The sequence below is a fragment of the Heloderma suspectum genome, chromosome 7 (genome assembly GCF_057233095.1).
Source record: "Heloderma suspectum isolate Gila_16-S chromosome 7, 16-S_ref, whole genome shotgun sequence".
NCBI lineage: Eukaryota > Metazoa > Chordata > Lepidosauria > Squamata > Helodermatidae > Heloderma > Heloderma suspectum.
The window spans coordinates 54,478,864-54,491,591 of record NC_139464.1 but is presented as its reverse complement, the minus strand read 5'-3'; the positions used below and the strand labels follow the sequence as shown (position 1 = coordinate 54,491,591).

General features: G+C 45.4%; 1 protein-coding gene across 5 annotated transcripts in view; it reads right to left on the bottom strand.

The window, feature by feature from the left end:
• Positions 1-8,524, bottom strand: part of EEA1 (early endosome antigen 1) — an 80,014-nt gene extending 71,490 nt beyond the window's left edge. For all 5 annotated transcript variants that reach the window (XM_084810254.1, XM_084810249.1, XM_084810252.1 and 2 more), the window contains exons 1-2: positions 8,369-8,524; positions 321-413 (exon numbers count right to left, since the gene is read on the bottom strand). Coding sequence is in view for 2 of the 5 variants with exons in the window: in XM_084810249.1 (XP_084666375.1) it covers positions 321-413; positions 8,369-8,392 (117 nt within the window). In the remaining 3 variants the exon portion in view is untranslated. The remainder of the gene's footprint in view (positions 1-320; positions 414-8,368) is intronic.
• Positions 8,525-12,728: the final 4,204 nt, after the last annotated feature.

The window sequence follows — 12,728 nt, the reverse complement described above, 5'->3', positions numbered from 1 at the left end:
GGCCACTTTTATTCTTTGCATTAGAATCCCTAATCAATGTAACTTGGATGTAGGTTTGTATCTGAATGTAGCTCATAGACCTCACTATTTTGGACATGGCTCCTTTTTTTATAAGAGCCCTGAAATCCACAATCAAAGTAGATCACACATACCCAAGGTCTGCCCACCCGTCATAAGCATGCACTCAGACACAAACATGCATCCATGGGTATTTTATTTTGGCTAATTTGCACCCCATCCTCAGATTTGCTGTGCCAATAAATAAATACATCCAAGGGTTTTTTTTTAATCTACATTCACGTATTGTTGCAACATAGTACCTCTGAAGAGCTCTCATTGTTCACATCCACTGCGTTTCCAGGGACTGCAGATGAATCAGAGTCAGAACTCTGAGACCCAACTCTGCCTGGAGTCTGGAAAAAAAAGAAGATGTAATGTATCCCCTTAATATGTAGTGCATAAAAGTGAAATTTTAAGTGGGAGGGGAGCAAACTGGCATATCCTCTGCTACTTCCAAAACCCTGCTGGTTCATGTTGGCCAGGGTGTTAGATGCGGAGCAGCAGGCTGGCAGGGGATCCTTTGTTTAAGAAGTCACTCACCACTCTTTGCACTGAAACAATTGAGGGAAAATATCTCAGCTCCAGGCTGGCATACTTTATGGGCCCAATCCTGCACCACCCCTGGGGGAACTGGAGGGCTTTGGACACAGCTGATCCAAAGCCACTGCCATCCCACCCCAGGAAAATATTGTTTGGTCACCTCCCACCAGCAGGTGTATATGCCTGCAGAGCTTTCCACAAGCATAACTGGGTTTCCAGGAGAATGGGAACCCCCTTGATTGCAGAGAGGCTCCTCCATCCTATCCTAACCCCATGAGCCAGCAAATTTGGGGATTAGGCATGCTCTGTAATGCCTTTTGCAAATTGTTTATAATTTCAAAATGTTTACAAAATAAACACATTCATACATGTGACACATACATTGTTTGTAATTCTCCTTTTCTAAAGAGTGGGAGATCTAAATTCCATTTGAAGGAAGCTACATCAGTGCCCTAGCTATATACAAATGTACAGGTTGAGCAGGCATTTCAGGGGTACAGTAGCAAGCATAAAGCCTGGCAATGCTAGTCCCCATAGAAAGTACAATATTAAAAATATCCAAAATGGCTTACAAGTTAAAGTAAAAATAGGCAACCTAGAAACGATTTAAATTCTTATAAAATTAATTCTGCCACTACAACACAAACCAGTTCAGAACAGCCAAAATTCGTTTCTCCATATCATATATTATATTTCTGTATGTGAGTGCAGGCACCTTATGGAGTGGTTGGGACTATTCACATGTAAGAAACAGCACTATATGAACTTTAATAGTCAAATCTTACTGAAAAAGCCAAATAAAATAGGTAAGGCAAAAACCCAGACTTTTCTCATTGCAAGAAAACAAATGTTCATTTTTAATAGACTATGCAAAAGAAAACCCCATCCTAGCAAAATAATGCTTTAGGTTCCCAGATGTGTCTACATGGATGTTCAAAGATACAAGAATGTTGTTTCCACTTCATTTGTTTTTCATAGGAAACACCAGTATAACACTAGGATCCATGTGTGGGCTTGCCATGTAAAATTTATTTATTTTATTGTATTTAAATGTGCTTCTTAAACATGATTTAAAACAACAACAATACTGCCCTTTTGAACATGTGCTAGAGACTGATCATCTTCAGTGACACTTAAAAAAACCTTTTGCTGAACAGCTGAACACTTTTTAAAGTCCTACTGAACATTTGGATCTCCCACCTGTCCTTCTCTAGATTTAAGTTACTATGTCAGATACATTTTTTAAAGTTGGTAGCCATTCTACATCTTAACAGTCATGGTTACTTCATAAATGAAGGAAGATATTGACCAACAGTAATATAAATATAATCTACATAATACTTATTATTTTGAATCAAAGAAATGCATTTTTTCCTGAAGAAAAAATGCAGTGGTAAATTAACTCAAAAAGTCATCCATGAACAAAAAGAGTGCAATAAAAATAAAATGACTGCTGCCTTAGAGCACACATACTTCAAGTACATGGCCCAAGACTACAAAGGCTACATTTTCTGTTCTTATTTGACTTCTATTTAAAAAGGTAGAAGCTACCTGGGATATCATAAGTCAATCAGAAAACAATTCACTGTAAAATATAATGACCTTTCAAAAATGGCATCAAAGAGAAAGCAACATTAGGCAATCAAGCTTTCAACAACAAAAGATATTCAAAAACATCTTGAGATCTTCTAAACCACAGTAAAAACACTTGGTTCTCATTATTAGCATAAGTGTTCTTCATCAAAGACAACTAAACTAATTAACAGCAACCTATTTTGAAAGCTTTCAGGCTCCTTTCGCAGGCTTTCAAAATAGACATCAAATATCCAGGCTGAAGTTTTCACCGCATGATTTAAGTTCTTCATGACACTGGAATTATACAAAAGATTCTCAGAAACTGAAGCAGTCTCTTTCAACCAACAGTGCAGTCCAATGCATCTCTATGCAGAAGTAAGTATCATTAAGTTCAGCGGGGCTTACTCCCAGGTAAGTGTGTACAGATTGCAGTCTAAATGACTCAACTCTATTCTGTACAGTTTACATCTGAACACTCAGGAAAGGCAGGAATTCCCTTTGCTCTCAGAGACATCTATCCACAACTAACAGCCAACTCTATATTATGGTACTCTTGTCTCCATCATGCTCACTTTGCTATCTTAGTTTGAAAACATGAAGTAAAGGCTGCCTCCCCTTCATGGATCACTGCCTTGTTGTGGCGAAGGGGCTTGCGTAACTCAGTGAAGCCATAAGCTATGCCGTGCAGGGCCACCCAAGACGGACAGGTTATGGCAGAGAGTTCTGACAAAATGTGGTCCACTGGAGAAGGAAATGGCAACCCACTCCAGTATTCTTGCCAAGAAAACCCCATGGAACGTATCACAAGGCTAAAAGATATGACGCCGGAAGATGAGCCCCTCAGGTCGGAAGGTGTCCAATATGCTACTGGGGAAGAGCAGAGGGTATTTCCAAGTAGCGCCAGAAAGAGTGAAGCAGCTGGGCCAAACCCGAAAGGACACTCAGCTGTGGATGTGTCTGGCGGTGAAAAGAAAATCCGATGCTGTAAAGAACAATACTGTTTAGGAACCTGGAATGTCAGATCAATGAATCAAGGTAAGCTGGAGGTGGTCAAACATGAGATGGCAAGATTGAACATCGACATCTTGGGAATCAGCGAACTAAAATGGACAGGCATGGGCGAATTTAATTCAGGTGACCATCATATCTACTATTGTGGCCAAGAATCCCTTAGAAGAAATAGAGTAGCACTCATAGTCAACAAAAGGGTGGGAAAAGCAGTACTGGGGTATAATCTTAAAAATGATAGAATGATCTCGGTACGAATCCAAGGCAAACCATTCAACATCACAGTAATTCAAGTCTATGCCCCAACCACTGAGGCCGAAGAAGCTGAGGTTGATCGGTTCTATGAAGACCTACAACACCTTCTAGAACTAACACCAAAAAAAGATGTCCTCTTCATCATAGGGGATTGGAATGCTAAAGTAGGAAGTCAAGAAATCACCGGGATAACAGGCAGGTATGGCCTTGATGTACAAAATGAAGCAGGACAAAAGCTAATAGAGTTTTGCCAAGAGAACACACTGATCATAGCAAACACTCTTTTCCAACAGCACAAGAGGCGACTCTACACATGGACGTCACCAGATGGTCAATATCGAAATCAGATTGATTATGTCCTTTGCAGCCAAAGATGGAGAAGCTCCATACAGTCAGTAAAAACAAGACCTGGAGCTGACTGTGGCTCAGATCATGAGCTGCTTCTTGCAAAATTTTGGCTTAAATTGAAGAACGTAGGGAAAACCACTAAACCATTCAGGTATGACCTAAATCATATCCCTGATGAATATACAGTGGAGGTGAGGAATAGATTTCAGGGATTAGACCTGATAGACAGAGTGCCTGAGGAACTATGGACGGAGGTCCGTAACATTGTTCAGGAGGCAGCAACGAAATCCGTCCCAAAGAAAAAGAAATGAAAGAAAGCAAAGTGGCTGTCTGATGAGGCTTTACAAGTAGCTCACGAAAGAAGGGAAGCGAAAAGCAAGGGAGAAAGGGGAAGATATACCCAACTGAATGCAGAGTTCCAGAGAATAGCAAGGAGAGACAAGAAGGCCTTCTTAAATGAACAATGCAAAGAAATCGAGGAAAACAACAGAATGGGAAAGACTAGAGATCTCTTCAAGAAAATTGGAGATCTCAAGGGAACGTTTTGTGCAAAGACGGGCATGATAAAGGACAAAGAAGGCAGGGACCTAACAGAAGCAGATGAGATTAAGAAGAGGTGGCAAGAATACACAGAAGAACTATACAGGAAAGATCTGAATGTCCCTGATAGCCATGATAGTGCGGTCACTGAACTTGAGCCGGACATCCTCGAGAGTGAAGTCAAGTGGGCCTTAGGAAGCATTAGTAACAACAAAGCTAGCGGAGATGACAGTATTCCAGCCGAGCTATTTAAAATCCTAAAAGATGGTGCTGTTAAAGTGCTGCATTCAATATGCCAACAAATCTGGAACACTCAACAGTGGCCACAAGACTGGAAAAGGTCAGTTTACATTCCAATTCCAAAGAAGGGCAACGCCAAAGAGTGTTCAAACTACCGCACAATTGCGCTCATTTCACATGCCAGCAAGGTGATGCTCAAAATCCTACAAGCTAGGCTTCAGCAGTATGCGAACCGAGAACTACCGGAAGTACAAGCTGGGTTTAGAAGAGGCAGAGGAACTAGAGATCAAATCGCCAACATTCGCTGCATCATGGAGAAAGCAAGAGAATTCCAGAAAAACGTCTCTTTCTGCTTCATTGACTACGCTAAAGCCTTTGATTGTGTGGATCACCACAAACTGTGGCAAATTCTTAAAGTGATGGGAGTACCAGACCACCTTACCTGTCTCCTGAGAAACCTGTACGAGGGTCAAGAAGCAACAGTAAGAACCAGACATGGAACAACCGAGTGGTTCAAAATTGGGAAAGGAGTACGACAAGGCTGCATATTGTCACCCTGCTTATTTAACTTATATGCAGAGTACATCATGAGAAATGCCGGGTTGGATGAATCAGAGGTCGGAATTAAGATTGCCGGGAGAATTATCAACAACCTCCGATATGCAGACGATATCACCCTAATGGCAGAAAGCGAAGAGGATCTCAAGAGCCTCTTGTTGAGGGTGAAAGAAGAGAGTGCAAAAGCTGGTTTGAAACTCAACATTAAAAAAACTAAGATCATGTCATCTGGCCCTATCACTTCCTGGCATATAGAAGGGGAAGAAATGGAAGCAGTGACAGATTTTACTTTCTTGGGCTCCAAGATCACCGCAGATGGTGACTGTAGCCATGAAATTAAAAGACGCTTGCTCCTTGGGAGGAAAGCTATGGCAAACCTAGACAGCATAGTAAGAAGCAGAGACATCACCTTGCTGACAAAGGTCGTCTAATCAAAGCTATGGTTTTCCCAGTAGTAATGTATGGCTGTGAGAGCTGGACTATAAGGAAGGCTGAGCGCCGAAGAATTGATGCTTTCGAACTGTGGTGCTGGAGAAGACTCTTACGAATCCCTTGGACTGCAAGGAGGTCAAATCAGTCCATCCTAAAGGAAATCAACCCTGAGTGCTCATTGGAAGGACAGATACTGAAGCTGAAGCTCCAATATTTTGGCCACCTAATGCGAAGAGAAAACTCCCTGGAAAAGACCCTGATGCTGGGAAAGACTGAAGGCAAAAGGAGAAGGGGACGGCAGAGGATGAGATGGCTAGATAGCATCACGGATGCAATGAATATGAACTTGAGCACGCTCCGGGAGAGAGCGCAGGACAGGAAGGCCTGGCGTGCTATGGTCCATGGAGTCACGAAGAGTCGGACACGACTGAACGACTGAACAACAACAACAACAACAAAGGCTGCCTACAGGAGAAGATCCTTTCTTATCCCCTCTCCTGCTTCCACAGCATCAGAACAGATATCAGCCCTTCACCTTCTTAATCTTAATTCAATCAGTGTACCTAAACAGTGTGTATTGACACATTGGCTCAGTGTAAGTTGCCTTACACTGAGCGAGACTACTAGTAAATCTAGTTCAAAGTTGTTTACCATCTGCAGCTCTCCAAGGTCACTGGTACAAATCTTTCCAAACCTTTCTATCCAAGATCCTTTAACTGGAAAAGCCAGAGATTGAATCTGGAACTTTGTACATGCAAAGCATGAGCTATGGTCCCTCCACAAGCTCACCACAAGGTACAAATTAAAGGAATTAGAAAGACAAGTAATAAGATAGTATAAAATATAAGCAACAAGCATGATTAAGGAAGCTACACGACAGAGCTGCACGGTATGTATTGGTTGGGCAAGTATTGGACATCATCTTAGTACAAGAGTATTTAGTTGCAATTCCTCTAACTTGGGTTTATGAGCCACCAGAACAGGAAAGCGGAACAAGAGTGCACTAGCCAAGATTACTGTGGGTATGAGCCTGGGAGCTTTCATCACATAGTTTTAAACAGAGACTCTACTAAACGTTTGGTGACTAATGTCTGACACATCCCAGCATCCATGTGTATCTCAAAGGCAGCGATAAGGAAGGTGAACAAGCAACAGTACTAGGAAGTGCACTTGATCTGGAGTACAGGTGTCTAGGTTTCTGGGCCTATACATATATGCGATACACAAACTATGACATCTCCACTGCCAGGACTCAAAAAGGGAGATGCATAAATAGCCACACAATGGTAGCAGCCTCTGTCTCCCACCTGTTCATGAAGAATCCTTCCAGTTCCATAGCACAATCATTCTGCCACCAGCTTTCAAATGACCCCTATGGTGTGTGTGCACTAGAATTTGGGCCACTGCTTTTTGGTCATGAGATAAGGAACAGATCCTATGGTCTCAGTTTTGGAGAATTTAATGGAGACCCAGGCAGAGACTACGATGGATGTCATCACATCTCTGCACCTATTTTAACCAAAGCCTTAATGACTACTCCAACCCTGGGTTATACTCCTCCACCCTGACAAGCAACAGAAGTGGATGTTCCACCTACTCTGTGCACTACCTGCTACTAATTACATATGAACAGAGAAGTCAGCAAAATTACCCTGCTAGCATTCTCCCTATTTTCCATTCCTTTGAATTTTTCACCCCTTATATCTCTTCTCCCAGACAGCCTGTGACAGTGGCAAAATGGGCATGTGCAGACTCAGACAGTTGTCAGTAGCTAGAGGCACAGCACCACTATTTTGCCACCACCATTTCCATATGCGCAAACAAGCCCTCCCTCAGAAAGGTGCATATGATATCAGAATACATATGAGTCCATGTGCAACAGCTCCTGTAACTTCACAGAGAGATTTAGCCTGCTGTTATGTCTAATAACACAAGCCTTGGAAGAGTCAATGAGTAATGTCTTCCACCCTCAACAGAGACACCTCCCTGTCAGAGGGAGAAGCGAGCCATGATTAACCCTGCCAAGTGCTGAGGCCTTCAGAGCCAGGCTGCTACAGCAGCTGAAGTCAGATTCACAAGAGCCAGGCCAAAGTCCCCTCAAAACTGTCTGAGCCCTACATATATTTGGAGGGGGGTCTCCATTAGCTTCCCAGACAATTCTATATTGACTGGGAAGCAAAATATATCTCTGTATTTCACCCCCTCACTTTTTCTCCCACCCCCAAAGTGGGGCCCCAGAATTTCCTCCCTCCCCATCCCACCACATCCAGCGTGATCATCAACGGTCTGACAGGAGCCTATTATCGCCCCCTCCCAAACACCCCCCTCCCCAAATCCACGCCCCCATGGGACCAGCCTGGCCTTCCGTCCCCTTCCCCATCACTAAAAGCCCCTGTTGCTCCCGGTCCTCCTCAGCCAGGCTCCTTGGCCCGAGCCCTCCACCCCCCCGTTCCCTCACTCATGAATGGGCAAGGGGGGGGGGAAGGAAGGGGCCTAGGAGCGCAGGCAGCCACGGCCTGGCCAAGAGGGCTGTCAGGGAAGCGCGGCTGCTCGCGGGGAAGAGAGGGGGCCGAGCCAGCCACGGCGGCCGCAAAGCAGGCGGGCAGCCTGGCGCCCTGCTGCCGGGGCCGTGGGCGTGCGTGGCCCCCTCAAGCGCTGGGCTGCTCCCTCCCTGTCGCCGCTGGGCCGGCTCCACGAAGCGCGGCCGCCTCCCCATGCCGCTGCTGTTGTCGCTGCTCCACCTCGGGCAGCCAGCGCTGCTGCGGCGGGCGCGCCAGAAACGCCCTCGCCGCCCTCCCCCGCCTCCCCTTACCCTCTGTAAGATCCTCCTAAACATTGTGGCAGAGGTCACGTCCCCTCCAGGGTGGCGGCGGCGGCGGCTCCGAGCTGCTCACCGCGGGCTCCCCGGAGCCACTTCTGAATCACGGGGCCACTCCAGCTCTGCTCGCTCGCTCGCCCGGCCCGGCCCGGCCCAACCCAACTCGTCCCGTCGCTCCCTGACAGCGGAGGGAGGCGCTGCCAGGACTGGGGCGGAGGGAGCGGGAGGCGGGGCCGCGGCGGCAGAAACCACCCCCTGGGCTGACTGCGAAAGCGGCGGAGGACTCCCGGCTCTCGATTTGCCCCTTTGGGCCCGTGGGAGGCGGGCCTCGGAGGCGTCGGGTCCTGCCTGGCCGGCCGGCGAAGGAGGCAGTTTCTCTCAGGGCACGGCCCGGGAGCCCTCATAGTGCCCGCAACGGCTGGCTCCTCGCCTTCGCCTTTTGTTTCCAGGGTTCACTACCCGAGACTCGCCAGTATGGGGTGAGTCCCACAGCCTGCCTTCAGGCTCTGGTTCAAAACCGGAGGGAGGGGAGAGCGCTTTGGGCCATACGCCGAGGGCACCTCTCCGCCAAGTCCGTGATATTGGTATTAAGATCTTCTGAGGGCCGAAAATTGGTTTCTAAAAATAAGCCAGGTCAAGGGGAGTTAGTTCATCACATGCCTTCCTGTGAGTTTCCAAGGCAGTCCAGTCTTTCAGGTGTCTGAGGTAAGCCTGTGCCTGTCAACCCCACTCTTTCCTCCTAACCCTCAACCCCGAGGTGCAATACACAAGGAATCTTATCTCCACATAATAAATTCCAGTCAGTCTGACATCAATCCCTGGGAAAATTCTGGAGCAGATCATAAAGCAATCCATCTGGAAGCACCTTGACAACAATGCCGTGATTACTCGAAGCCAACATGGATTTGTCAAAAACAAGTCCTGCCAGACAAATCTGATCTCATTTTTTGATCAAGTCACCTCCCTTGTAGACCGTGGGAATGCTGTAGACATCATATACCTCGACTTCAGCAAAGCTTTCGACAAAGTGCCCCATGATATCCTGATGAGCAAACTAGCTCGAAGTGGGCTAGATGAAACAACGATCCGGTGGATCCACAGTTGGCTACAGAATCGAACTCAAAGAGTGCTTATCAATGGGACCTTCTCAAGCTGGGGAGAGGTAACGAGTGGGGTACCGCAGGGCTCAGTCCTGGGCCCAGTGCTCTTCAACATTTTTATTAATGACTTGGAGGAGGAGGTGCAGGGAATGCTGATCAAATTTGCAGATGACACAAAATTGGGAGGGATAGCTAATACTTTGGAAGACAGAAACAAAATTCAAAGTGATCTGGATAGACTGGAGTGCTGGGCAGAAAACAACAGAATGGCATTTAATAGGGACAAATGCCAAGTTCTGCACCTAGGAAAAAGAAACCAAATGCACAGTTACAAGATGGGGGATACGTGGCTCAACCACACTACGAGCGAGAAGGATCTTGGAATTGTCGTCGATCACAAGCTGAATATGAGCCAACAATGTGATGTGGCTGCAAAAAAGGCAAATGCTATTTTGGGCTGCATTCATAGAAGCATCGCTTCCAAATCCCGGGAAGTACTAGTTCCCCTCTACTCAGCACTGGTTAGGCCTCATCTGGAGTACTATGTCCAGTTCTGGGCACCACACTTTAAGAAGGATGCAGACAAGCTGGAGAGGGTTCAAAGGAGGGCAACAAAGATGATCAGGGGACTGGAAACAAAGCCCTATGAAGAGAGACTGAAAGAACTGGGCATGTTTAGCCTTGAGAAGAGAAGACTGAGGGGAGATATGATAGCACTCTTCAAGTACTTGAAAGGTTGTCACAGAGAAGAAGGCCAGGATCTCTTCTTGATCATCCCAGAGTGCAGGACACGGAATAATGGGCTCAAGTTACAGGAAGCCAGATTCCGACTGAACATCAGGAAAAAATTCCTGAGTGTCAGAGCAATACGGCAATGGAACCAATTACCTGGGGAGGTGGTGGGCTCTCCCACACTGGAGGCCTTCAAGACGAGGCTGGACAGCCATTTGTCAGGGATGCTCTGACTTGGATTCCTGCACTGAGCAGGGGGTTGGACTCGATGGCCTTGTAGGCCCCTTCCAACCCTACTATTCTATGATTCTATGATTCCTGGTTCACAATTTCTGTGCTCTGGTAGGTTGGATCAAGCCTTAGTTATACTTAAAGTTAACCTATTGAAATCAATGGGACTTAAGTTAATCATGGGTTTACTCTAAGTCTGTATCCAACCCAATTTTTTTTAAGTTTAAAAACCTAATTGCAGTTCCATTTGAGGTATTTACAGTGCAATCAGATGCATGTTTACTCAGAAGTAAGTCCCATTGAGTTCAAGGGGACTTACTCCCAGTTAAGTGTGTATAGGATTGCAGCCTCAGGTAGACAATTTTATAAGGTAATACCAATTGTATTAGGTAAATTGGCAAAACCGAATAGGTATAGAGTCAATTCAATTAAAATTCAGTACTATTACCAAGTAATTTTTTCATTCTATTCTCATTCTGTTTTACCAATATGACATCTTGTTGAGCACAACACCTTACGTACTTGAAGGATATTATATTTTACTGTCCAAATAGAAATTATACAGGAAGAAAGATACAAGATTGTTATGAATACCTGAACTAATGTAAGGAATGCAAATTCTGCTCAGAGGATTCATCTCCCTACTTTTTTCTCAGTTAATTAGATGGAACCGCAGATACTAGGCCTTTTGATCTGCCTATGTCTATTATTAGTTCACATTCTTCCTAGCTAGAGCAGTTAGCAACATCTTTTCTATTTACATTATTTGAATTTTTCAACATTTTATGAAATCATTAACAAGCATTTCTTGATCATCCCTCTCCCCATAGCTTCTCATCCCATCAAACATGCCTGAGATCATACTGGGAAGGAGGGAAAGAGAAAATTTGACGTCAGTTATTTAATCACCAAAGATGTTTTGAAAGCTTTGCAAAGCAGTGGCTTTAACAACCCCTCCAATAAGCAAAGAACATAAGAGCCCTGCTGGATCAGACCAAAGGCTTGTCTAGTCTAGCCTCCTTGTTTCTGACACTGGCCAACCAGTTGCCTCTGGGAAGCCCACAAGCAGAATATGAGGGCAATAGCCCTTTCCCACTGTTGTTGCCCAGTAACTGACATTCAGAGGCATATGGCTGCTGATCCTGGAGGTAGCATATAGCCATCATGGCTAGATAAAGGCATAGCAAGTAATGAAAGGAAAAATAAGAATAGCGTGTTGTGGCACTTTAAAGACAGGAAGAGCAATCCTATGGCCCCTAGACAGTGTTGGGTGGGGGGGCATAGGATAGTTCCTGGATCCGAGGTACAAATCAGTGCTTGGACCTAGGAGTCTGAGCTCCCCGCCCCTTTCTTGCAGCTGGTGCAGACAGAACCGTGCCACCTGCCTCTCTGAGGTCGCAAAAGCTACCTCAGTGGGAAGGTAAAGGGGGAGTTCCAGTGGGCTGGAGGGGACTGGAGAGGCCAGCCTACAAGGAATCCTGTGGCCTCCCCAGCCTCCTTCCCTCCCCAACACCTCAACTAGACAGCTGAAAAAGCCTGCCTAGCGGAAACGCCATGAGGGAGGAGCGCGAAGGCAAAGATAGTTTCCACTGCTCCTCCTGCTTCACATTTGATGGCCATTAGCCTCTGAGTTCGGAGGCTTACGGCCATCCCCATAAGATCCCTATGGACACTGTTCACTTCATCCAATGCATGAACCTCAAACTGGTAGATTTATATACGCATGCTGGGGGAGGGAATGTGAACCCTGAGAGGGAACTGAAATGCAAAAAATACAGGCACTGTTAGTTAACAGTTGTCATTCACAAAATGTTGTTGGGTGATAAAACAGATAACATTGCTAATCTAACTGAAGATTAGCATACGTAGTGTGATTTTTTTTAAAAAACAAACCTTTGTCCTTATTCAAACCACAGGAATAGAGTTGAAACTCTTAATGAATTGTACTTCAGCAATTTGATATGTATTTGTTCAAGAATGGCCACCTTATGGGCAGTGACAGTGTCCTAAGAGGTTGAAATGTTCCCCTACTGGTTTTTTTACCATTACCATTACTCATGTCAGATTTGTGTCCCTTTATTCTTTTGTGTAGCGACTGGCCTGTTTTGTCCTGTGTAGAATGCAGTAGGGCACTGCTGGCAAATGATGGCATATATTACATTGAAAGATGAGCAGGTGTATGAGTGGCATTGTTAGGTCCTGTAATACTGTTGCCAACATTGGCATTTGGATCTGCAACAGGGTCTGGTTCCTGTGTCTAAAGTTTCCAAATGGACTTTAAAGCAGCCACA